Consider the following 26,645-nt stretch of genomic DNA (forward strand, 5'->3'; position numbering starts at 1 on the left):
AAAAGTTTTTCAGAATGAGTGATTTTACCGTAAATGAATGTCTCATTCATTTACCTATTGTATTTACCCAGGATTGCATAAAAATTTCTCAGAGTGCCTGACAGTACAGCAAGTAAAAAAGTAAAGTAAAGTAAAAAGTAAAGTAAAGTAAAGTAAGTAAAGTAAAGTAAAGTAAAGTAAGTAAAGTAAAGTAAAGTAAAGTAAAGTAAAGTAAAGTAAAGTAAAGTAAAGTAAAGTAAGTAAAGTAAAGTAAAGTAAAGTAAAGTAAAGTAAAGTAAAGTAAAAGTAAAAGTAAAGCCTTCTATGCCTAACACTGAGCCCTGCTAGGTGATCCCTAAACACTGCTGGGTATCACCCAACCTTCTCCCCCCACCAACAAAAAATTATCATGGACAAAAAGTGGATCACAAGTGAAAATGTCTATTAAGCCATGCTTTAAGCCTGTGCTCCAGGCTTCATTACTACCTGGCCCCTTCCTCCATCTTCTTGGTATCAGGGTGGACAGGAGGCTGCCCACATGACCATAGCACCCTAGGACCCAAGATTCTACCAGAGCCAAGCACTATGAGAAATTCTTACACCAGGGCATAGCGACCCAGTGTCTGGCACAATACTCAGGGAAGTTGTAGTTTGAGCATCACTCAGAACTCCCAGCTGCCTAGGTCTTATACCCCTTTCCTGTAATATCAAGCCTCCCCTCTGGCCCACCACCTACTTCCTTCCTCTCACTTTCTGCTCTTTCTCTCCTGCAGTCCATGGTGCTGCTTCTGCATAGCCAGCGACAGTACATCTTTGAGTTCGACAAAAATGACCGCCTCTCCTCTGTCACAATGCCCAACGTGGCCCGGCAGACACTGGAGACCATCCGCTCCGTGGGCTACTACCGAAACATCTACAGACCTCCTGAGGGCAATGCCTCTGTCATCCAGGACTACAGCGAGGATGGACGCCTCCTGCACACCGCCTACCTGGGCACCGGCCGCAGTGTGCGTTATAGGTACGGGAAACTGGCCAAGCTGGCCGAGCTTCTGTATGACACCACCAAGGTGAGTTTCACCTATGATGAGACAGCCGGCATGCTCAAGACTGTCAACCTGCAGAATGAGGGCTTCACCTGCACCATCCGCTACCGACAGATCGGGCCCCTCATTGACCGGCAAATTTTCCGCTTCACCGAGGAGGGCATGGTCAATGCCCGCTTTGACTACAACTATGACAACAGCTTCCGGGTGACCAGCATGCAGGCTGTGATCAACGAGACCCCGCTGCCCATCGACTTGTACCGCTATGATGATGTTTCAGGAAAGACCGAGCAGTTTGGCAAGTTTGGCGTCATCTACTATGATATCAACCAGATCATCACCACAGCTGTGATGACGCACACCAAGCACTTTGATGCCTACGGCCGCATGAAGGAGGTGCAGTACGAGATCTTCCGCTCGCTCATGTACTGGATGACTGTTCAATATGACAACATGGGGCGTGTGGTAAAGAAGGAGCTGAAGGTGGGCCCCTATGCCAACACCTCACGCTACGCCTATGAGTATGATGCCGATGGGCAGCTGCAGACAGTATCCATCAATGATAAGCCTCTGTGGCGCTACAGCTATGATCTCAATGGCAACCTGCACCTCCTGAACCCTGGCAATAGTGTGCGCCTCACCCCACTGCGCTACGACCTTCGCGACCGCATCACCAGACTGGGTGACGTGCAGTACAAGGTGGATGAGGATGGCTTCCTTCGACAGCGTGGTGGTGACGTCTTCGAGTATAGCTCGGCTGGCCTACTCATCCGCGCCTACAATCGCGCAGGTGGCTGGAGTGTCAGGTACCGCTACGATGGCCTGGGCCGCCGCGTGTCCAGCAAGAGCAGCCACGGCCAGCACCTGCAGTTCTTCTATGCAGACCTGAGCAACCCTACCAGGGTCACCCACCTCTACAACCACTCTAGCTCTGAGATCACATCCCTCTACTATGACCTGCAGGGCCACCTGTTCGCCATGGAGCTGAGCAGCAGTGATGAGTTCTACATTGCCTGTGACAACATTGGGACCCCCCTGGCTGTCTTCAGTGGGACAGGCCTGATGATCAAGCAGATCCTGTACACAGCCTATGGGGAAATCTACATGGATACCAACCCCAACTTCCAGATAGTCATCGGCTACCATGGGGGTCTCTATGACCCGCTCACTAAGCTGGTGCACATGGGCAAGCGGGACTATGATGTGTTGGCTGGACGCTGGACCAGTCCAGACCATGAATTGTGGCAGCGTCTCAGCACTACCAACATTGTACCCTTCAACCTCTACATGTTCAAGAACAACAACCCCATCAGCAACTCTCAGGACATCAAGTGCTTCATGACAGGTAAGGCATGTGATTGCAGCTCTCTCATCACACCATCTTCCTTAAGAAAACTAGGTCTAAGAGCCAAAGAAATAGGAATAGTGGGTAGGGTGCTTGCCTTGTTCATGGCCTACCTTGGGTTGATCCCTGTGCCACATATGGTCCTCCTTAATCCTACTAGGAGTGATCCCTAAGAACAGTAAGTAAAACATTAGACCTACCAGGTGTGACCCAATAACCAAGAAACAAAAACTGAGTTGGAGGGGCCAGGACATGGAACAAGATGAAGATACTTGCCTTATACATGGCCAACCCTGGTTCCATAGTAGGCCTTGCATACAGTCCCCAAGTACTATCAGGAATGGCTCCTGAGCACAGAGCCAGAAGTCAGCTCTTTTGGGCCACCAGGTATGGCAAAAAAGGAATAAAGAAAGAAAAAGGAAGAAAGAAGGAAGGAAAGAAAGAAAAAGAAAGAAAGAAAGAAAGAAAGAAAGAAAGAAAGAAAGAAAGAAAGAAAGAAAGAAAGAAAGAAAGAAAGAGAGAGAGAGAGAGAGAGAGAAAGAAAGAAAGGAAGGAAGGAAGGAAGGAAGGAAGGAAGGAAGGAAGGAAGGAAGGAAGGAAGGAAGGAAGGAAAGAAAGAAAGAAAGAAAGAAAGAAAGAAAGAGAGAGAGAGAGAGAGAGAGAAAGAAAGAAAGAAAGAAAGAAAGAAAGAAAGAAAGAAAGAAAGAAAGAAAGAAAGAAAGAAAGAAAGAAAGAAAGAAAGAAAGAAAGAAAGAAAGAAAGAGAGAAAGAGAGAAAGAGAGAGAAAGAAAGAAAGAAAGAAAGAGAGAGAGAGAGAAAGAAAGAAAGAAAGAAAGAAAGAAAGAAAGAAAGAAAGAAAGAAAGAAAGAAAGAAAGAAAGAAAGAAAGAAAGAAAGAAAGAGAGAGAGAGAGAGAAAGAAAGGAAGGAAGGAAGGAAGGAAGGAAGGAAGGAAGGAAGGAAGGAAGGAAGGAAAGAGAGAGAGAGAGAGAGAGAAAGAAAGAAAGAAAGAAAGAAAGAAAGAAAGAAAGAAAGAAAGAAAGAAAGAAAGAAAGAAAGAAAGAAAGAAAGAAAGAAAGAAAGAAAGAAAGAAAGAAAGAAAGAAAGAAAGAAAGAAAGAAAATAGAAAGAAAGAAAATAGGTTAGGATAACAGGAAATACTGTCTTTCTCCAGGTATGTTTGAAGAAACTCCAGCTCAAATAAATGCCTTTAGAATACTGATTCTGAGAGAAAAATCAATCTTCTGGGCAACTATTTGGTCTGAATTTCCATAATACCTTCCAGCTTATGAAAAGCACAGAGTAGCCCTGTGGTCAGGAGAACTGTGTGATGTATTCACCTGCTATTTCTCTACCTTTGTCTACCTTGAATCCCTTCTGTTCCATTGGTTAAATCACTCAGAATGAACTTGGAGATTTCTGACCCAGAGGTCAGATCAACTATGAGCCCCCAGAAATCTGGTAGTGATGAGGATTTTATTGTTTTATTTGGGATAGTAGAAAGGAAAACTCAGTTTTGGAAATTTATTATTTGTTCAGTTCCTGGCACAGGAAAGAAACTGTGGAGGTGGCAGAAAGGACCCACCATGGTCTAGGTCACATAAAGCAAGTGCTGACTGAGCTGATCGTGACACTTGCTGGATACTTCAGCTTCCATAAAAATTCCCTAAGATACTTCATTCACCCTAGAAGAAATGGTCTTATTCCTCAGTTGCCTTCAAGAGTCCTAAAATAAGTTCTAACAGACCATAAGTGGGCTTAGGGTACATGCATGCCAACCCTCACCCAGTTGCTTGACTAAGGAGATAAACTACACCACAGCATTGGATCAGCCCTGGTAGAATCCAGATGCAGAGTGGACTTCCCCAAAAGTTCATGGACACTGCCTCCAAAATAAAGAGAGGGAAGGCAGAAGGAATGTTTGCAAGGCAGACAGGGCAGGCTTACTTTTGCCCATTATTTCTTACTCTCTCACAATCACTCACTGTAGCTCACTATTATCCACTATTGTTAACTATTATTCATTATAACATATTTTCACTCTCACTATCACTGTTTCTATCTTTCACTATCACTCTCTACTGCACCTCATCCAAACTATGGCTGGGGAGGCAGGGCTTACAGACACCCCCACCCACCACCTATCCCCCACCCCATCCCCACTCCCTACCCCCACCCCACCCTGCTTCCAGAGGAGGAGAGTGGGGACTGATGAGGAGAGAAGTTGCCATTAGAATTCTGATTTCAAACCCTAGTTCTTGGATTCAGAGTTGCTTTGTAAAGCACAAAACTTTACACCAAGGAGTATTTCCCAGCACAGTCCAGATCCCCCACACTGAAATCAGGAATGGAGGGAGGGTGGAGGAGTTTTTCCGTTCCAGCTCAGAGCCTACCCCTGAGCTCCTAAGAAGGAAGAAAAACATTCTCAACTCATTAGAAAAGCATTGTAGGAGAAACCATGAATAAATACATTTTCAGATATTTTTTTCTAAAGACACAGTGGGAAAATTTCCCTCCTACCATCACTTCTAATTAGGACCCATCCTTCTTTCCAGTCCTAGGTTTCCAGGGAATTTTCAGGGCCCCTCATAGAAGCTTTCCTTTGCATTTACAAATTCAGATGCAAGTTCTCAGCCTCAGGCAAAAAGACTTTCTCTAGCCCCACCCCCCTTTGTTCTGTTTTAATTTCCCAAAGAACCATCTGCCAAGATTCTTAGAATCAGAGATTCTTAGAAATTTAGGGAGGAAAGGGACATTAGACAAAAGTCAGTCAAAGTACCCACGCTACTGATGAGGGAATGGAGACCCCCAGAACGTCAAGTGGAGGCCTGAGACGGAAGAAACACAGAAAACCATCTGGCAGCCAGGATCTGAGGTGTCTAGGTGCACCTTGGAGACAGCCCAGGATGGGGCCAGATCACAGCAGTCCTGTGATAAAGCAATGAACAGTTTGGTTTCTCTGTGCATATAAAAGTTATATGGACACCACAGATCAGTGTATTGACAGACTGATTGATACATCTGTGTGTAAAAACCACCTGCCTGCCTAGTGAGTCCAGGCTGATAGACAGCAGTGCCTCTAAGATGCAGGTGACCACTAACCTTCCAAAGTTTTTGCTTTGGTTTGTTTTGGGGGCTACACCCCATGGTGCTCAGGAGTTACTTCTGACTCTGTGCTCGGGGATCACTCCTGGTAGACTCAAAAGACCATATGGGATACTGGGGATAGACTGGCATTGGCCACACATCCAATGCAAGCACCTTACCTACCATATTACTGCTCCAGCCCTACTTGCTTTCAATTTTTACCAAAAAGAAGTCAAGTATCTTGAGTGGGGATATAGCTCAGCAGTAGAGCATAGGCCCTGGATTTGATCCTGGGCATTGCTATAATAAGTTTTAAATCAAGTGGGGCACAGTTAAACAGGGTCCGCCTTCCAGAAATAGTTCTTTATGCAACAAACTCAAAACAGCTCCTACTTTTATGGTTTCTAGCTACTCCTAAATGGTCACACTGTATTAAAGAGCAGCAAACTCCTCCATGACCAGTTTCAGTTTGCAAAGGAGGAGGCAGCTGGCTGGAGAGGGCAGGACTCCCATATCTAGTGGGTGTGAACAGCTGACATTGGAGTTGGGTTTGGTCTCACCTCACTTTATACCTTCCCATTGTGATTCTTATTCAAGCAGAACCTCTGCCACTGTTGCAGCTCAGCACCCCCAGATGCCCCAGTCAGGAGTCGGATAGGGTTGCCAAAACCCCAAAGGCAAACCCCAGGTTTTTGGTGAAGGAGCCAGGGACAGGGATAGTCATGAACAAGTGATCATTCCTGTCTCTGGAATGAGCTCTTTGGAAGATGAGAAAACAGTCCTGACAACACCTGAGCCCTGCACCAGCCCTACAGACTGCTCTACCCACTTCATAAAGCTTTGTTCAAAGTAGCCCGAACAGAGTTGAAGTCCTGGGCTGGGGCTCTGGTCCAGACCTAGGATGCCAGATACTTTGATAACTTAGCTGCTCCCTGCCCTGCTCAGAGACTGCTACCCTGATTGTCCTAATTGTGTCTGGGAACATCAGCCACTGAAGTGTTTTGTTGTTTTTTTTTTTTGAGTGATGTAGCGGAGCCCTCTGGAGCTGCTCCCCATTGAGGCTGGGGTGCTTGTGGGGGAATCTCCATCTGTTAGCAGCAGCTAGAGAGAGACCCTAGAGGTGGCAGAAGAAGGGGAAGGGCTGGAAGTACAGGTTGTGCTTGTCAAGTGTTAGGGAGATAAGCCCTTTGATGGGGGGTGGTTCTTTAATTTTCTGACTTTAATTCTCTGCCTCAGTTTCCATTACACTGCTACTAGCTCACTCACCCCAGCCCTGAATCCTGATCTGTCTCCTCCTGCTGCCTAGCTCCAGAAGTAACACAGGGGGAAAACTCACTCGGGCTCTCTGCTTCTCTCCACCCAGATGTCAACAGCTGGCTGCTCACCTTTGGGTTCCAGCTGTACAACGTGATTCCCGGCTACCCCAAGCCAGATACGGATGCTATGGAGCCTTCCTATGAGCTCATCCACACCCAGATGAAGACTCAGGAATGGGACAACAGCAAGGTAACCTTGCCCTTTCATGCAGCAGTCATGACACCTAGGGGGAGGCCAAACCTTACAGGAAGCCCCAGCCTGCTTTCAGGAAAGCCAGGGCTGCCATGCAAGCCTGTAACCTGTCCTCCACCTGCTGGAGCAGACCTAGGAAGGGGCTGGTCTGCTGCTGTGAGTCTAGAGGTGTACAAAAGCACTGAGCCTGTGAGGACCCCCAACAAAGCAAGCAAGGCACACCCCCAACCCTGCTCACAGAAGGGACCAGTACTCAAAGGCTTACTGAGATCAACCCCGGGAAACTAGCAAGAGGCAGTGAGACCCCCTGTCTTGTTACCACACCCCTCTACTCTTCAGCCTGGCCTCTGTGCCTGTCCCCCTCTAGCATCCCAATTCCACTTAGTCTGTTTTTTCTGGGGAGCTCCAGCTGCCCTACCCCCACCCAGGTCCCGCCTCCACCCACAGAGCCCGGGCTCTGATGGCCTGTTTGCCAACCTCGCCTGTCAATGAATTATTGATTTCTGCCCTTGGCAAGCATCTGAGATCTTTGTTGTTGAGCACTCCAGCTTTGGTGAAACTGGAGGAAATAATTGTTCACAGACAGGGTTCTATTAATTATAAAGAGGACTTAATTTCAGTGAGAAGCCGATGGCCTGTTTGTAAAGCTATTTCCCTGTGTTACTGATAAGGCCCTGCAGCCAGAAGGAGGAGGGACAGGGAGTGAGGCCTAACCTGTCCCCAAAGGCAGCCAAAAGCAGGGACCTCCCCAGAAACTTCACTCCACCCCCAGAAGAAATACTTGGCAGCCAGAGCTCCTCATGAATCACCACTGACAGCTGAGAGCCATGGGGCAGAGGCAAGAGTTCTGTGAGTTTCTGCTTGTCCTCTGATGGCACATCTTTCCCAGGCCCATGCCCTGCCTTTTCTCCAGTTCCCACTTCACTCTCCATTCCCAATACCAGGGCTGAGTGTAGGATCCTATTTGCCCACTCCTCTCTCCAGGCTGCACCTCCCACTGGCCTGGGAATTCACAGCTGGGGCAGAGTCATGGCTGTGGCTTCACAGCTGCCCTTTATTTCCTTATAAACGGGGGACACTGTCCCTACCTATGAGGAGTAAGCCACCGAGGAGACTGGATACAGGAGACTAGCTGAGCTCAAGTGTGTCTCCCAGTCCCTTCTCTAGACCGCCTGTCACCACCCCCAAAGGTGGTTCTGCCTCCCATCCCCAGAGTCTCTCATTGGAGAAGGGGTTCTGCAGGGGTAGGCTCCTGCGGTAGGTCTGGGGTCAAGTTGTTCTTTCATGTGCTGCTGAGTGGGAGGAGTGGCAGGAGGGGCCAGTGCTAAGAGCTATTATAGTGTGGTTTATGAGCACAGGTGAGTCCAGCTTAGTTGCTGACACTTACTCTCCAGTTCTCAGGGCCTCTACCTGTCTCACTCTATCTTTCTCTCTCTCTCTCTCTCCCCCTTTTCTGCTGTCAGGCCATCCTTGGAGTGCAGTGTGAAGTGCAGAAGCAGCTGAAGGCCTTCGTCACCCTGGAACGCTTTGACCAACTCTACGGCTCCACCATTTCCAGCTGCCAGCAGACCCCAGAGACCAGGATGTTTGCATCAGGTGGCTCTGTCTTTGGCAAGGGGGTCAAGTTTGCCTTGAAGGATGGCCGAGTGGCCACCGACATCATCAGTGTGGCCAACGAGGATGGACGCCGGGTGGCCGCTGTCTTGAACAACGCCCACTACCTGGAGAACTTGCATTTCACCATCGATGGCGTGGACACCCACTACTTCGTGAAGCCAGGGCCTTCGGAGGGTGACCTGGCCATCCTGGGCCTCAGTGGGGGACGGCGGACCCTGGAGAATGGGGTCAATGTCACCGTGTCCCAAATCAACACGATGCTCAATGGCAGGACTAGACGTTACACGGACATCCAGCTCCAGTACGGGGCCCTGAGCCTGAACACACGCTATGGGTCAACGCTGGACGAGGAGAAGGTGCGGGTTCTGGAGCTGGCTCGGCAGCGAGCCGTGCGCCAGGCCTGGGCCCGAGAGCAGCAGAGACTGCGGGAAGGGGAGGAAGGCCTGAGGGCCTGGACCGAGGGGGAGAAGCAGCAAGCACTGAGCACAGGGCGTGTGCAAGGCTATGATGGCTTCTTTGTGATCTCCGTCGAGCAGTATCCAGAACTAGCCGACAGCACCAACAACATCCACTTCATGAGACAGAGCGAGATGGGCCGGAGGTGACAGAGAGACGCCCGACCCGGGCTCCTTGCCAAAGACAGCTGCTCCTTTGCTGTGGCAGCTGTGCTGTCCTTTCAGAAGGAGGAGGAGAGGAAAAAGAAGGAAGTCCAGTCCTTTTTTTTTTAGAAAAATAAAATAATGAAAGAAGTGCAGAAAACAGAAAAGACAAAAGAAAAAGAAAAAAAAAGATACTCTTGCATTGTGATAGATGCAGAATCTTTCTTGTTTTTGTTTTTTTTTTTTACAAACAACACAGATTTGTCCTTCACACGATTTTTGCAAAGAACAGAAAGAAGGTATTTTTTTTTCCTGTAGTGTGATCGCAGTGAAAACTCCCTTGTCTTTTGTTCCCTTTCCCCTTGAGAGTTTTTCCTTGTTGCTCGGGGCACCCTCTGTGGGGTGCCCAGTCCGTCCCTAGGTATGATGTGAGACACGAGTGTCTGTGCTGACTTGTCTCCTGTGCCACCCTTTTCTTCATGGGGGACAGGCGGGAGTGAGGGGCGACTTGCCAGCTTCAAAAGGGGCAGGAGGAGGGTCTGTTGGGTGACAGTCTGGGTCCTGCTGACTTTCCACAGAGGATGCAGGCAGCTTCATCTTGCTCCCAGGATCTCTACGTCACCTGTTCCACAGCATCTTTTTTCCTCCTGAGCTGCCCCAGCTCTCTTTTTGATGCTAAAGCCCTGGTTTTATCTTTGATGCTAAGTGGCCCCTACCCCCAGCCTGTCTGTGAATCCCGTGTACTCGTCCCCGTGTGCCATCCCTGTGCTGGGAAAGTGCTCCCGGCCACTGACAGGCCCACTCCCAGGCTGTCTGCATCATGGACCCCATGATGCTTCCTCTGCCCCTCCTCCCCTACCCCTGTCTATGTGAGAACCAGCACCACACAACCAGCCCCTCTGCATGGGCTCTGTTTTGGGAGGTGGCACCCTTGCCTGCCTTCTCGGGTTACACCTTCTCTTTGTTCCCCCTCCTGGGCAGGGGGGCTCTCCCCAGTGGAGCTCCTGAGCCAGCACTGAGAAATGGGGATGTGGAGAGAAGTGCTCAGAGCCTTGAGCTCTGGGACGTCAGCCAGAGAGAGGAAGTGGTCCAAGCTGCATGTCCTCCCCTCCGGCCCCCTAAGGCTTCGCTGCCTTCTGGCTCCAGCTTGTGGCTGTGCAGAGGGAAAGGCTTTCAGGAAATTTCTCCGGGGAAGTTCTCCGGAGAAGCCACCGTGCTTCCAGAGGAATCCTAAGGAGATAGGGAGAAAGCATGCATGGAGCCTGGCCCTGCAGGATCCTGCAGTCAGGTTGAGAGGAAAGCAGCAAGGCCGGCTCAGAGTCCTGGCCCTCAGGACTCTGTGAAGATTCAGGAGACCTCAGGTGGTCCGGCCTGCTCCACTGGCTTCCCTTTGAGCTGAGCTGCTTAGAAAAATGGGACTTTTATGGGTTACATTTGCATTAAGTGTGGAAAATGAATTCTAAGTCTGAGCTCTTCCCTGTGGAAACCTTGTTGGACTGATAAGCTCATGGCACCTTTATAGCCTTATTCAGAGACTTCAGAAAACTGCGCTAGTTCCTGAGCCTGAGAAGGGTTTTTCCTGCCTGCCATGGGAGCTGTGTGCAGGTATGGGCTCAGCTTGGCCCATGAAGGTGGCCCAGGGCGCGGGCGTCATGCCTTTATTCCCCACCCAGGGCGCTAGGGTGCGTTTTGCTAAGTGCTCTTCTGGTTCCCCACAAAAAAACAACGCACTTGATCAGGTTGGGCCTGCCCACGACTCTTGGGCTCCCACAGCATAAGGTTATTCCTGGGGGTGGGGACAAAAAAACAGTCTGGCATGAAGAACACAAATGTGGTTTTTTTTTAAAAAAAAAAATCCAAAATAAACTCAGTGTCTCTCGGTTTATCTTGTTTTCGGACACTCTGGAGCAAAACTGTCTGGTGTCATCATGGCTCCTGACTACTCTCTGTAAGGGACAGTCCTTAGGGGTCAGAGATGACCATAGCCAAAGGACCCACCCTCTGACACTTCCCTCTAGCAGCTCCTTATCAGTGTGGGCCTCTAAAGATCAGAAGCACTGAATCTTTGAACACTCCAGTTCTCCAAGCCATGTCTATTTCCTGGGCTCCCTGGGCTAGGCTGACTCAGCTCCCCAAGCTTGCAAGAATTCTGTTGGCCAGAGAAGTAGCTCAGCTGCCGGGTTCTAAAGCTGCTCACTCTGTGCAGGTGAGGGGCTCAATGCCTGTGCTTGGCCCACCTCCTGCCAATACCACAGCACCATCACAGAAATATGGGGGTCCAAGGCAAGAGCCGGGAGCCCTGGGAAGACCCCCTCAAAGAGGGCACCGTCCTCTCAAGGCTCTGCCAACCCACATGTGGCCACTCCACAGAGCACCCACCTACTCTGCACTGCGTCATGGACACATATGTGTCCCTCGAGAAGGTTCTGCCTTCTCGTTCTCCCGACAACCCCCGTGGCCCTCATCCTCTGTCCCTCCTTCATCATCTTGAAGAGGACTTTAGTGCTTCCTGCCCCAGAATTGTGTCATAATAGGTGCAAATGACTCACCCCAACTCTGGCCAGACACAGTTCAAATGCAGAACAAGGGCTCCTGGGAGAAATCACAGTTTACCTCCAGCCCCAAGCAAGTCTTCCATAAGTGTCCAGACAACTTGCTAGACTAGGAAGGAGCAGGAGAGCCACCATTTAACCCCACACCACGGGATGCCTGTCCAGGGAATGGGCCAGAAGTAGGAGGTGAGAGTGAGGCAAAATCAAACAGAAGATGGGCACAACCAGGCAGCTTCACAACATGACAAGGAACCAGATTTGTCTGGGGGAAGATTGGGGGAAACCTTTTCCACAGTGACTTTTCAGACCACACTTACAGATGGCTAGGTCTGCGGTGTGTGAAAAAAAGGCCAGATATAAGGTTTAAGGGCTCAGGATTGCCACCTGCTGCCTTGAGCTGCCGCTGCCCCTGGTCCCCAGGAGGAAAGAGCCTCCAGACAGCAGGTCCTAGGTGTGGCACAACAGAGCTCCAAGTCAAATTCATCCTCCCTGGCCCAGGACTGCCCAGGAGGGCTTGTCAGGAGTAAAATCTCAGCCCAGAAGGTTCCAAATCTCCCTTAGATTTAGACATAAGTCTATGTCTTATTGGAGGGGAGGGTTTTTGAAAAAAATTAGAAAGAAAAGAACTGTCCTTTAAGGCCCTTTCATTGCACCGTCAGAAAGTAGCAGGCTCCCATTGGAGACTCATCTGCTCAGGGGACAGGCTGCTCCTGTCCAGCCTTTACATTCACCAAACCAGCCCCCACAGACCCCAGACCCAGGCAGCACCAGCTCTTAATCACGATCATCAGATCCATCATTAGATCATCAGGCTAGAGGCACCTGGCATGGTATCCCCTTTCTAGAATGCCAAAGGTATGAGATAGGGGAACCCTCCGGAGGATGGGGCTGGGGGATAGGCTGAGGCTGAGGGTAGGTTGCTAAGTGAGAGCTGAGACCCCTGAGGCCGGGCTGCCTCACCACAGCATAGCCCATGGTGGCCCCCCACCTGAGAACCCTCGTTTCTAAGGCTGCCAGTCCTACCTGAAGACATCTGAGCCCACAGCTGGGCGCCCGCACACCCCAAGCTGCCCGTGAATGACCAGCACTGGAGACTCTGGCCTTATCATGCGGGACTCATTTCCCTGAAGTCTGGAACTGATTTTGAGAAGTTTTTTTCTCAACACATTTGTGTTTCTGACACTGTTGTTGACTGTGTAAATACTGACCAGGCTGTAAATACACGCAGATGTAGATACCTTCTAGAAAAAAAAAAAGGCATTAAAAAAAAAAAAAACCCAAACCCTGAAAGTGACCCTGTGTAGCCTTCGTTGACAAATAAAAGAATATTTTGTGTTTAAAACTGTGTGGTGGCTCTTTTGTGGCATCAGTTCTGATGCCAGGTTGCTGCTCTGAGGGCAGCACAAGGAGCTGGACCTGAGGCTGCTCCTAAGCCTTCCCCCCACTTCTGCCTCAAAGACGCAGGCCTAGAAGCCCTCAACTTGGGCTGTCATTTGGGATAAGGAGGGTGTGTGTGAAGGTGCTTCTGCATCAGCTCTGCCTTGGACCAGGATTCCACCCAATCCCCATCGTTCTCCCTGGAGGCAAAGCTGACACCCCTGAAGAACAAGCCTCGTTAGAGGGTGACCAAGCATCTCAACTTGCTCCCTTACAGGATCCACTCTCCAAGCACAGGAAAGCACATTTCCCCATGCAAATAGCCATGCACCATTCATCCAAAGAAGGAGGCAGCTCTGCCTTGGGCACTGATCTTCACTGCTTTTGTACATTCTTCATAGGTTTAGAAAATAATTTAAGGGTCCAGAGCATAATAGAGCAGGTAGGGTTAGGAATATAATACATCAGGTAGGACACTTGCCTTACAAAGGGCTGACCTGGTTTCTATCCATGGCTTCCAATATGGTCCCCCTACCCTGCCAGGAGTGATTCCTGAGTGCAGAAGCAGGAGTAAGCCCTGAGCGCCACCAGGTGTGCCCCTTAAAACAAAATATATTTTTAAATATTTGTCTTCATAAACCTCTGGGGGGTTGTTTTGTCTCACTTCCTCTCACAACCAACTCACCAGCTATAATATCTAGGGATGAGCTGGCACGTGAAGGTTCATTTGCTCAGTTCAGCTCCCTATAGTGAACCAGGCTTAAGAACATTCTAATCTCTAGTGATGACAGAGAACAAAAGGTTCACAAGCTCCACTGCCTCTGAGAGAGGCTTAGACATTGGACCATTCGACCCACCCAGGCAAATGGACTCTATGGCACAGCCACCCAGCCCTGGGCAACAGGAACCCCTAAAATGGCAGCCAGTGCTGGAGTCAGGACCAATCAGATGCAGAACTCAGATCTGAAGCTTCCTGGGTAGCCTCAAGCAAGTCAGGGCTGGAAGATTTGGGTGACTCTCCCCACTGGATGCCATCAGCAGAGCCTGCCTGGTTACTGGATGCATCTCCAGACAGGGTAGGGACCTCCTGGCCCAGAACACTCAGGCCTATGGCCAAGCCATACAAAACTAAAAGGGCCAAGTACACAGGTTAAAAGCCCAGTTCATGGGGCCCTGTGGAATCTGGGCCTCTTCACCTTGTTCCTGCAAACTCAGTCATAGGGACACAGCTCAGCATTAGAGTCCCAGCCTTACATATGTGAGGGTTCTATTTTGGGCACTATAAATGGAACTTCCAACCCAGGATGCCACAATTTTGTTCACACCATGGCCATTACCAGTAGGCTCCATCCCCATAGATTTATCTGACTCTGGTATGGTAAAGTTACAGGACATATGCAAATAGCTTGGAAATGCTCCTCCTTCTTCCCACTCACAGAAGAGGGCAAAGAAGGGGAGGAGATGAGCCAGCAGGGGGGATTGTGAGCTCACTCCACTCTAGCAAAGAGGGATATTTGTACAAAGCTCTACTTCAAATATTGCTCGTCATGGATACTGGCACATTTCAATCCAGTTGGCAGTGGTTGGTCTCTTGGGAACTGATGCTACCTTTTGCTTTCTTCTCTGTCTTGAGGGGAAACATACACCACAAACAGATCCCTAGCCAGGAACTGGTCCTGAGAAAAACAGGGAGACAAGCAAAAGTGAGGGACAAGAAAAAGTAATGTCAACTAGAGTAAAAGTCCCTGAGCGTGAGAACAGCAGTCAGGGGTAGAAAATAATTTTGGGACTGAGAATTATTTCACAGGGATCTTTTCACCCAAAGATATCACGTCGCAATCACAGAGGGTCTCTGCAGAGGGCAGGTGCGAGGGATGTTGGGAAAGATGCCACCAGCTTTGGTTCCTGGTCATGGAAGGTTCAGGACCCAGGCACAGCTCTGTCTCATTTCCTGCCATCCTAGGTAAGATCTCGAGCACTGGGCTGATCAAAGGGTTAGCCTAGGGATCCTGACATGGTGCCCACAGTCACTAAATTCCTCTTGCTTTGCTTCCCACTGTATCCGAAGTACAAAGGCCTGTGGGTGGAGAGCATCTCCCGGTGAAAGTGCTTCTTTCATGTCTTCGAGAATTTCTCCATGCCTCCCAAATTTATCCTTAACCTTTCTGATAGGAGGGGGCTCTGTGGAGACCCTGAGTTCGCAGGAGTAGCTCTATGCCAGCTCAGTGAGGTTCAGCTCTGCAGGAGCTCACCCAGGTCCAATAAATGCCCCAGACTCACATGCCTGCCCACATTTCACCTGGCCACAGCAGCTCCCTTTGGCAATATAATTGCCTCTCATTTTCCCTGGAGAGTCTTGATGGCCGTGATTTGTGCTACTGAGTCATAGATTCCAGGTTTTCCTGTCTCCAGATACACAATGATGGCTCTTATTTCGTACAGCTACAGAGAAAGGGAGTCCCAGTGTGAAGGGCTTCAGACATGGAAATCTGATGGCTTTCAGGAACCGAAGGCCTTCTCACTGACTCTTGGAGACAGTTACCAGGTGCAGGCCCATATGGGTCCTAGGACATGCTCTTGCTCAATGCTTTACTGGGGCCACACCAAAGTGCCCTGTAGGTGGCGACAAACCTCCTTTCTTCTTGTCTTGAGCTGTGTAGGCCAGCTAACCAGGCCCACATTACCTACTTAGAAAAACACACTCAGCTCTCTAAGACTTGTGTGCTGCAGGGGCCACACTGGGAGCTGGGGTGAGTTGTGGAAGGACCAAGGTCAGACCTGGATACAGCCACAAGGCCTACACACACCCACTGCAGCAACTGAACAAAACTAACCCGGCATCTCCCTTTGCCTCCAACACCAAGTTAGAAGGCCCCTCTCAGAGGCATAGAACTCTATGGTGTAGGGACAACAGGCAAGAAAATGATACAGGCCAGTTCCCTTTGTATCAGAGCTGCTTCTTGGAGGAGGTGAACCTGACTTAAAGGGAGAGCGGTAGATAGAGGGACTGATGCTTATGATGATAGCTTGGTATCTCTACTGGACAAAGCGTCAGGCATTGGAGCAGGGGTCAGGAAAGGAAGCAGGACTGTCTCTCCTTCTCTTTGAATCCCATGCTCTACCAGGACCTCTTTCCATATCCACCCCCACATAATCGGATGCTGGAATTTACTGAGATCCCTTTATTTGTGTTTTCCAAGTGAAAGCTCAGCTCCTCTACCACCAGGCTGCAGTGTAGACGGATGATAAATCACTGACTTTTTCATGTCAATAGCACCACCTAGTGATCAGTGATGACATGGTCCCATCTCTCCATAAGGAAAAGCAGATAGGTTCAGTGAATCATACAAGCCCCAAATAGCCCCATGCTGCACTCATGCTCAAAGTCTTCCCAGGATTCCACTTGATTTGCACATTCGTCCTCAGTGATCCCAGAGCCTTTGTCAGTTGCACCCTAGATCACCACCTGCACACACATATGTGTGTGTATGCCAACACATGGGCACACATAGACATATATGTATGTGTAAGCTCAAATGCATACACATACATCCGTGCACACAAATTCTTGCACACTCAAGTGGACAGACATGCATGCATGCAGACTGACACTCACAGCTGCACATGTTTGTGCAAAGGCATTCACACACGCTCATGTATGTCCTCTAACATACACATGCAGTGAACACATGCAAGGCAAAGGACGGCATCAGCTCTGGAGGCTCCTTCCTCCCCTGGTTTGGTGCCTACTGACCCTTGGGCCACCATGAAGAGGGTCCCTCAGCCCAGGAGCTGCTGTCCAGAACATTCTGGGCACTGCAGAAACCAGGGTGGGGCATGAGTCTGGAAAGAGAGAGAAAAGTACTAGGTGGGGTGGGGAGGAGAACCTAACCCAGGCTACTAAGACAATTAGCAATGCTGACCTGCCGACCACAGTAACAAGAGCAGGGAAGTAGGAAGAGGGTTGTAGGGCTCTGCTCTTTCATAAGGGTCATTCCTGGGCTCATGTGAACACACGAGACCCTTTAGGCATCTCTCTTGAAAGAATTTTTGCAAACGCACTACATCTCTGAACAAGGCAAATTTAGGTGGCACAGCTGCTCAGGGAATACTCAGACTCATGTCTAACAGGGGATGAGGAATGCAGCTCTGCCAAGCAGATGATAAATCCTCAGAAGACTCTGCTAGAACCCTCATATTTTTAAAGTACCAGGGTTTTCCTCCTTCTGTAGTATGCCCTCCCCTTAGGAGAGATGAACCAGCTCCCACTTTGAGATCAGGTTCAACTAGATGAGCATGTGCTGCCATCTACTGGCTAAATGAGCACATTGTGCCGCATGCTTCCAGTTGCCTCTTCCTTGCACAGAGCTAAGACTAGCTGCGTTCTTTGCTCCACAAGCAGCATTGGAAGAATTCCTGAATTGTAGACGTTAACAGAAGACTGGGACTCTAAAGGTGACCATTCTAACAAATATGCTAATCACATTATCATACCTCTCTTGTTTCATGTACCTGTTCCTAGTGCAGTGAGAACACTAACAACTACCATGACAATGTTAATGAGTGAGAGAAGTAGAATGCCTGTGTCGAATACAGGTAGAGGATGTGGGTGGAGGGATAGGGGGTGAATTGGTGGTGGAAATGTTGCACTGGTGAAGGGGGGTGTTTTTGTGTGACTAAAACCCAACTACAGTCATGTTTGTAATCACAGTGTTTAAATAAAAATTAAAAAAAAAAAGAATTTCAATTCCAGTTGTAGCATGAACTGCTGTTGCCTGTACCTGGATAGATTCTGTGAATTCCATGAGCATCTGTACTCATCTTATGAGTTATGAAGGCTGTGTGTATGTATCATCTTTAGGTATTTTTGAAACAATCCACTTTACTCTTACCAAATAAAAATATATTGAGAACATTTAAAAAGAGAAGAAGAAGAAGAAGAAGAAGAAGAAGAAGAAGAAGAGGAGGAGGAGGAGGAGGAGGAGGAGGAAAAGAAGAAGAGGAGGAGGAGAAGGATGAAGAAGAAGAGAAGAAGAAAGAAGAGAAGAAGAATAAGAAGAAGAAGAAGAAGAAGAAGAAGAGAAGAAGAAGAAGAAGAGAAGAAGAAAAAGGAGAAGGAGAGGAAAAGAAGAGGAGGAGGAGAAGGAGGAAGAAGAAGAGAAGAAGAAAGAAGAGAAGAAGAAGAAGAGAAGAAGAGAAGAAGAAAAAGGAGAAGGAGAAGAAGAAGAGAAGAAGAAAAAGGAGAAGAAGAAAAGAAGAAGAAGAAGAAGATGAAGATGAAGAAGAAGAAGAAGAAGAAGAAGAAGAAGAAGAAGAAGAAGAAGAAGAAGAAGAAGAAGAAGAAGAAGAAGAAGAAGAAGAAGAAGAAGAAGAAGAAGAAGAAGAATCTCCATGTCTGGGGACATTGTATGGGTCTGTGGGAGTGGGTGATGGGAGAGGATAATTCAGAACACTGTTGTCTTTTTAGTGCCACATCTTATTTTGTTTAGGCACTTTATTGCAGGAAACATGGCTACAACGGTGTGCTCATTCATGCCCTAAGCCACCACCAAGATGCCCAAGTGCCACCCTGCCTTGGCATCACTTATGGTCACTTCTTTCTTCTTTTCTCGCCCACCTCCCAGGCCATTGGCCTCAATTCTGCAGCAAAGCCCAAAATTCTGTTATCAGTAGGATACTGTCCATTCCATTGCTTGGTTTCTTGATGTATCACTGAGAATAAGAATATAATAATCACTGAAGAGTAATATCATCTGTAATTTACCCATTCCCCATGATCAGTTTTGCTTTACCTGATATCATTCTCTTTTCTTACTGCCCATAGTATCCAATTATATACATATACATTACACATTCTTTATCCTTTTATTCTCGAGATGTTTGGATTTCTTTCTTGTCTGATACCACATACTATTCGGCAAAATCAGGTCATGTGATCTACAGAAGTTATCACACCAGTATCCAGGGGATGGTTTTTTAGAGTGTAATTATCAAATATATTAAAGTCCCTATGATGTAATTGAGAAATCTGAAGTCTCAAAAAGTTTGAAAAAATCTGGGGCCGGGTAGGTGGCGCTGGAGGTAAGGTGTCTGCCTTGCAAGCGCTAGCCAAGGAAGGACCGCGGTTCGATCCCCCGGCGTCCCATATGGTCCCCCCAAGCCAGGGGCGATTTCTGAGCACATAGAAAAAAAAAGTTTGAAAAAATCTAATTATGGTTTCTCAGTAAGGAGTGGCATAGACTTAAGCTAAGGTCTTTTAACTTCAGGTACTATTTTTCCTTTTCAATATTAACATAAGGCTTCACTAATCAATACTGTTATTTCTATGTTACTGTTACTTAAAGGTAACCTTTGAGAGAAAAAGATGCAGATGACCTTAATATGTTTAGAGGCAATATAGAAGACTTGGTTATAAAAAAGTAGAATTGATATGTGATGGGTAGGCATGTATAGTTTAGTGATATGAGCTGTGCTATCTCTGGAAAACTTAGGAAATAAAGGAAAGGTTTGCTGAGCCTTAATAGGGATCACCTGTGCTAGGGACTTGACTGAGACCTTTAAATTTAAATGTCTTTGGAAATTTTGGGGGTGGGTCACACCCGGTGGTGCTCAGGGGTTATTCCTGGCTCTGAGCTCAGAAGTCGCTCCTGACAAGCACGGGGGACCATATGGGATGCCAGGATTTGAACCAACGTTGGTCCTAGATCAGTTGCTTGCAAGGCAAATGCTATCTCTCTGGCCCCTAAATTTAAATGTCTTTTATCAGAGAATTCTGAATGATCCTGAACATTGTGATCAGACTGTCAATTCTCTTCAGGCAGAGAATAGGAAGACCTTGGAGCCAAGCGGTTCCTGTATTTTTTCCTGTACGCTGTTATTATAGATCCTCACTTACTGTCCTCAGCAGGATCTAAGAAACTGCACTCTCAGCCAAATGACATGTATTGACAGTCGCAGAGAGTACTACTTCATTTACTGTCAACCAGTATTGTTTTCATTAATCTATATGTAGCTTTAAAGGTCTAACTAAGGGCTGGGGTGTGAATAGTACAGTAAGTAGAGCTCTTGCCTTGCACACAGTTAATCCAGGTTACCAATTACCAGCACCGTGCAGAGTCCTCTGAGCCGCATCAGAAATGATCTTTGAACACTTCCAGTTGTGGTACCCCAAAAGAAATAAGTAAATTTTTAAAATAAATAAAAGTCTAACTATCTTCATATTCCATTGTTTCTAGAAAGACTAATTCATGTGTGCTTTCTACCATAGTGCATCAGGAGGCTGTAGATTTGGTGATCTGACTTCTGGAGAGAGTGAAACAAGGCCACTCAACTGCCTTTCTGAGGCTGTTGTTCCTTGTTATGTCTCTGATGTAAGGAAAATCTGCAGGCTTTTGTGAGATGCAATAGCAATGGAAACTGAAGTCAATTTCCAAAGAAACTAGAGAGGGACTCTGAAAAGCAACCAGCAGGTATCTATTAGTGAGGGACAGCAGAATGTGTAGAACTACACCTACAGGGGTACCAGTAATTAACCTTGATTCATTACAAAAGTTCAACAGCCACCCATTCCATGGAAAGCATCCCTCTAGCAGGCCAGAAACTAACACCGCAAGCTGTACACCCACAAGCTAGTCACTCCACCACATGGAACCATGAACCAAGATGTCAGCTCCCCCTCCAGGCTGCCTGAGTATCCTTTAATGAGATAAACAAAGCCTACCCCAAAGGGAAGGGTAAAAAGCAAGGTGAGGAGGCAATGGGGAAACATCTTTTTAACAAGAAAACCTAAGGAACCAATTGAGAGACATCTAACTAGAAGGCAATATGAGGACCAATCCAAAGGCCTCTACAAACAATGAACAACCTTGTACCTGTGTGTATCACAGTGATTCAATTGAAAATATATTTAAGAAAATCAAACCCAGGGCCTTTCACTAGCACTGTGAATTGGGGGAGGGGGCGTGTCTAGGTGATTCTAAGAGGATCATGTGGTGATCAGGATCAAACCTGAAGCTCCCACATGCAGAGTATGCATTCCAGCTTTTTTTTTTTTTTTTGGGAGGGGGGGGTCACACCCTGCCATGCTCAGGGGTTACTCCTGGCTCTACACTCAGAAATCGCCCCAGGCAGGCACTGGGGACCATATGGGATGCCTGGATTTGAACCACCGTCCTTCTGCATGGAAGGCAGAAGATGCCTTACCTCCAGGCTATCTCTCCTGCGCATTCCAGCTTTTTAACTTATTTTCCTAGATCCTATTGTGGACTTTTTTTTAATGTTAAAAGCCATGAGACACAATTTTGAGAGAAATTTTCCTATACATGGATGTACATGGAATCTATTATGCTGAGTGAAATAAGTCACAGAGAGAGAGAGAGAGAGAGAGAGAGACAGACAGACAGACAGACAGACAGACAGACAGACAGACAGACACAAAATAGTCTCACTCATCTATGGGTTTTAAGAAAAATAAAAGGGGCTGGTGAGGTGGCACTAGAGGTAAGGTGTCTGCCTTGCAAGCGCTAGCCAAGGAAGGACCACAGTTTGACCCCCCGGCGTTCCATATGGTCCCCCCAAGCCAGGGACAATTTCTGAGCCCTTATCTAGGAGTAACCCCTGAGCAGCAAACAGGTGTGGCCCAAAAAAACCAAAAAAAAAAAAAAGAAAGAAAGAAAGAAAGAAAGAAAGAAAGAAAGAAAGAAAGAAAGAAAGAAAGAAAGAAAGAAAGAAAGAAAGAAAGAAAGAAAGAAAGAAAGAAAGAAAGAAAGAAAGAAAGAAAGAAAGAAAGAAAGAAAGAAAGAAAGAAAGAAAGAAAGAAAGAAAGAAAGAAAGAAAGAAAGAAAGAAAGAAAGAAAGAAAGAAAGAAAGAAAAATAAAAGACATTTTTGCAATAATCCTCAGAGACAAAGAGAGGAGGGCTGAAAGGTCCAGCTCACTACATGAAGCTCACCACAAAGACTGGTGAGTGCAGTTAGAGAAATAACTACACTGAGAACTATCATAACAATTGAATGAATGAGGGAAGTGGAAAGCCTGTCTAGAGTACAGGAGTGGGTGGAGTGGGGAGGAGGGAGATTTGGGACATTGATGGTGGGAATGTTGCACCAGTGAAGGAGGGTGTTCTTTTTTTTTGTCTCCCAATTCACAATACAGACCACACAAAGGGCCTGTGTTGAGGTATATATAGGGTGCATTTACTTACTCCTCTTTCTATAAGTCAGTGTAAAGAACACAGCCTGTGGTAAGAATTGGGAGGCCTTATCTTATCTTTTCTTTTTTTTAATATATATATATATACTCCTTCACCAGTGCAACATTCCCATGACCAATATCCCAAGTGTCCTTCCTCCCCACCCCACACTGGCCTGTACTCTAGACAGGCTTTCTACTTCCCTCATTCAGTCAGATTTTGCTATGATAGTTCTCAGTGTATTTATTTCTGTGACTGCACTAAACATTCCCTGTGGTGAGCTTCATGTCAGGAGCTGGACCCTCTAGTCCTCCTTGATTTTGTCTCTGAGAATCATTACACAAATGTTTTTCATTTTTCTCAAAACCCATAGAAGAGGGAGACCATTCTGTGTTTATCTCTCTCCCTCTGATTTATTTCACTCAGCATAATAGATTCCATATACAATATGGAATCCATTTACAATAGCCAGACTCTGTAAACAGCCTGGATGCCCCTCAATAGATGAATGATTAAAGAAACTATGGTACATATACACAATGGAATATTATGCAGCCATCAGAAGAGATGAAGTCATGAAATTTTACTATACAAGGAGGGTGTTCTTTACATGACTGAAACCCAACTACTCTCATATTTGTAATCAAGGTGTTTAAATAAAGATATAAATAAAAAAAAATAAAGAGAGAGACTTGCTTCCTGACTTTTGAGTGTTATTTCCAGCAAGGGCAGGGGGAAGGGGTAACACTAGGAAATATTCCTAATATCTCTGTTCTCCTCAATAAAAGTTTCCCCTCAAGGGGAGTTAGTTTGTCTAAGTCTAACTTACTTGAAGAATGAGAATTACCCAACTCCAGCCCCTTGTCATTTTTTCTATCGCACTGAAAAGGAACAGTGCTGAAAATCACCTGTGAAAATCATAGCTGAAGAGCAAGACTCAGAGATAAGACCCACATATTCAGACTGAAACTTTCTCTTTCACAAGAGTCTGGGTGGAAAATCAGTTATAGAAAGAACTGCCAAGCCCTGTTTAAGAAAAATTCCCCCAGGGAAATCTAGAGACACTTACAACTGTAGAAAACAATAAACACAAGCAAGCTCCTCCCAGTTGGATAAACACAAACCTCATAATAAAGTTCCATTTAACTCAATTCCTTCTAACTGATATATCATGTCCAGATTTACACACACATGCGCGAGCACATACACATACACATACACTACACACACATCACATCTAAAAGAACAAAAACAGCCTGAAGAAACAAAGGATGCTTCAGAGTCAAACTCAGGTAGGACAGAAATTTTGGAATAATCGAACTGGAGGTTTTTCTGATAACTGTGACTAACATTCTAACATTCTAATAAAAATGTGAACAATGGGAAAACCAGATGGGAAGTATAAAAAAGAAAGTGGAATTCTAAAAAGAACCAAAGGAGAAGCTATAAATCTGATACATCAGCAGACCAGATACAGCTGAGAAAAAAATTAAATAAACTCAAAGATATGTCCAGAGAAAGGTCCCAAACTGGGCCAAAAAGATAGGACAGTGAGTCCTTGCCTTACACTGCAACCAAACTTACACCTTAACCTTAACCTACTGCAACTTGCCTTACACAGCAACCTAGATTTGATCTGTAGCACCCTATATGGTCCCCTAAGCCAGCCAGTGCTGATTCATGAATGCAGAATCAGGAGTTAGTTCTGAGCATCACCGGATGTGGCTCTCAAACCAATAATAATAACAACAACAACAATAATAAATGTTCCCACTATGGAACAATTACATTTGTAATTGTAATTACATTTGGTGTCACAGAATACCAGAAAGGGAAAAAAGAGCAGAAGAAATATTTGAAGTAACAAATGACAGATAATATTTCCAAAAGTTATGACAGATACCATCCAAACCACAGACCCAGGAAACTCAAAGAATATTGAGAATAATTATTTCAAAATATTAATGCACAGGGGCCAGAGAGATAGCGTGGAGACAAGGCATTTGCCTTGCATGCAGAAGGTCTGTGGTTCAAATCCCAGCATCCCATATGATCCCCTGAGCCTGCCAGGAGCGATTTCTGAGCATAGAGCCAGGACTATCCCCTGAGTGCTTCTGGGTGTGACCCAAAAACCAATATATATATAAATGCACAGGATAATTACAATGAGACTGCAGAAATAGGAAATACAAAAAAAGAAAAATGTCCAACTAAACTGAACTGGGGAGGATGGAAAATTATCAGTGAAGGAATATTCCAAGGATGTGGTTCTGTGGGAGTGTTAAAGCACACACCTAGTGATCAACACAGTCCACAGTGATGAGTGAAGTTCTATGTCATTGCCATGGGGATTCCTAGCTCTATAACCAAACATGTGGACCATTGGAGCACCCAGACCACTGTCTAGATAGGGTCTGATGCTTCCCTTCATAGACACACTCTTAGCATGTGATGAGGGAAAGTGGGGAGAAGAGCTGAGTACATGTGGGAAGTTGGAACATGAGTGTGTGTCCTGGAATTGAACATATCCTGGAAGTAAACTACCATTTCTGTCACCTACAAGCTACATGGCTTCAAACAAGCCACTACCTCCCTAATTCTAGCTCCAAATTTAGGTTGAACAATGTCCTGTGTTTCATCATAAGCATCACATCATGGTGGTTTTTGTCCAAAATTTGCTTAATAGTTTTTCATCACATACTGTCACATATGATTCTGTTCATCAAGTTGCTTAAAAGGTAAAAAGAGAAGCAATAGATTCACCAGTGGATTATAGATGTGCATTTGTTTTCTTGGTACTGTTAGATGCATATTTTGGGTTCTCAGTGCATACACGCTATCAGTGTGTGCAAATAAACTCTTAAAGCACAATTGTGTGGCTGCAGAGGTGGTGTAGTGGGTAGGGTACTTCTTTGAATACTATTAAACCTGGTTAGTTCCCAGTCTGACCAGGAGTGGCCCCAGAGCATAGAGAAAAGAATAGCCAGTCCCTGAGAATCTGCTACCTAAGACAAAATTTTGTCTGCAAACTGATGAGTAAATATGTATTTATACAGCACACACACACACACACACACACACACACACACACACACACACCCCTGGGCTTCAGGTTGCTGGTGGCAGTTACCAGTTGCCCTTGTATATTAAGCCCAAAAAAATAAGATCACATCCCAGAAGTTGCTGTTATAAATCATTCTGTGTAAAACTGTCTTACCACAGACTTACAGCTTTGTCAAATTCAAAATGACAGGCACCTGCTTCTGCACTTTACTTATGAGGCATTTCACAGGAGAGCTAAGTATTAAGAGAAAAAATATTGGTTTTGTTTTGGGGTCATACCTGGCAGTGCTCAGAGATTGTTCCTGGTTCCACACTCAAGATTTACTCTGGGCAGTGCTTGAGGGACCATATGAAATGCTGAAGTTTGAACCCAGGCTAGCTGCACGCAAAGCAAGTGCCCTACCCACGATACTATCTCTCTAACCTAAGAGAAAAGTCTTTTATAAAAGTAAGTAATCAGAGTGCTGGAGTCCAAATCTGTGGTTCCTGGTGGGGGTGCAGTGGAGGCAGCCCTTTCCATCTACCTGGAGAACTATGCCACAAGCATGGGCTCTCGGGAACAATTAGCTATTGCAGAATTTGCCAGATCTCTTCTGGTTATTCCATACACTTTAGCGGTCAATGCAGCTCAAGATTCCACAGACCTAGTTGCAAAGCTGAGAGCTTTCCATAATGAGGCCCAGGTCAACCCAGAGAACAAAAATCTGAAATGGACTGGTCTTGATTTGGTCAATGGTAAGCCTCCGCAGGTGTGTTTGAACCTACCATAGTTAAGATAAAGAGTTTGAAGTTTGCAACTGAAGCCGCCACTACCATTCTTTGAATTGATGACCTGATTAAGTTACACCCAGAGAGCAGAGGATAAGCATGGAGCTTACGAAGATGCTGTCCACTCAGGAGCCCTTAATGACTGAGCCCAATTACCTTTATTTATAACCATGTTAGAGCCCATCACCTCGGACCTTGTGTGTTACACATTAAAAGAACAAAAAATGAAAAAAAAAAAGTAAGTAATCATCACTAACAAACATTGCCAATGCAAACCTATTCAATTCTTCTTCTAGGTCTCAGCAAATGTTCTGTCCTCTAACAAAGCCCATGGTCCATTCATTTGCTGGCACCTTTCTGCTATTCTGAGAATACTCATGATGGTTCCAATCCTTGGCTCTCTGGATTCCCTGAGCTTCAACCTATTTTCTCAGTCACCAGCTTCAGAACTGAAACCACAGATGGAAATTGTTATTTGCTCTGATTTTGTAGCTCTAGTTTTCTCCCACCTAAGTTTT

General features: G+C 46.4%; 1 protein-coding gene, 1 non-coding gene and 1 pseudogene across 2 annotated transcripts in view; 2 read left to right on the plus strand and 1 right to left on the minus strand.

Moving 5' to 3' along the window:
- The window catches only part of TENM4 (teneurin transmembrane protein 4), a 569,696-nt gene extending 556,625 nt beyond the window's left edge, over positions 1–13,071 (plus strand). Inside the window, exons 31-33 of the mRNA XM_049780241.1 lie at positions 753–2,367; positions 6,816–6,958; positions 8,425–13,071. Of these exons, the coding sequence (XP_049636198.1) occupies positions 753–2,367; positions 6,816–6,958; positions 8,425–9,183 (2,517 nt within the window). The 3' untranslated portion in view covers positions 9,184–13,071. The remainder of the gene's footprint in view (positions 1–752; positions 2,368–6,815; positions 6,959–8,424) is intronic.
- Positions 13,072–15,525: 2,454 nt separating this feature from the next.
- LOC126018416 (T-complex protein 1 subunit alpha-like) lies at positions 15,526–26,365 on the plus strand (annotated as a pseudogene).
- LOC126019423 (small nucleolar RNA SNORA51) lies at positions 22,235–22,364 on the minus strand. Its single transcript, XR_007499136.1, has one exon. It is a non-coding gene; the product is annotated as a small nucleolar RNA SNORA51 (small nucleolar RNA).
- Positions 26,366–26,645: the final 280 nt, after the last annotated feature.

The sequence above is a fragment of the Suncus etruscus genome, chromosome 9, assembly GCF_024139225.1.
Source record: "Suncus etruscus isolate mSunEtr1 chromosome 9, mSunEtr1.pri.cur, whole genome shotgun sequence".
Classification (NCBI taxonomy): Eukaryota; Metazoa; Chordata; class Mammalia; order Eulipotyphla; family Soricidae; genus Suncus; species Suncus etruscus.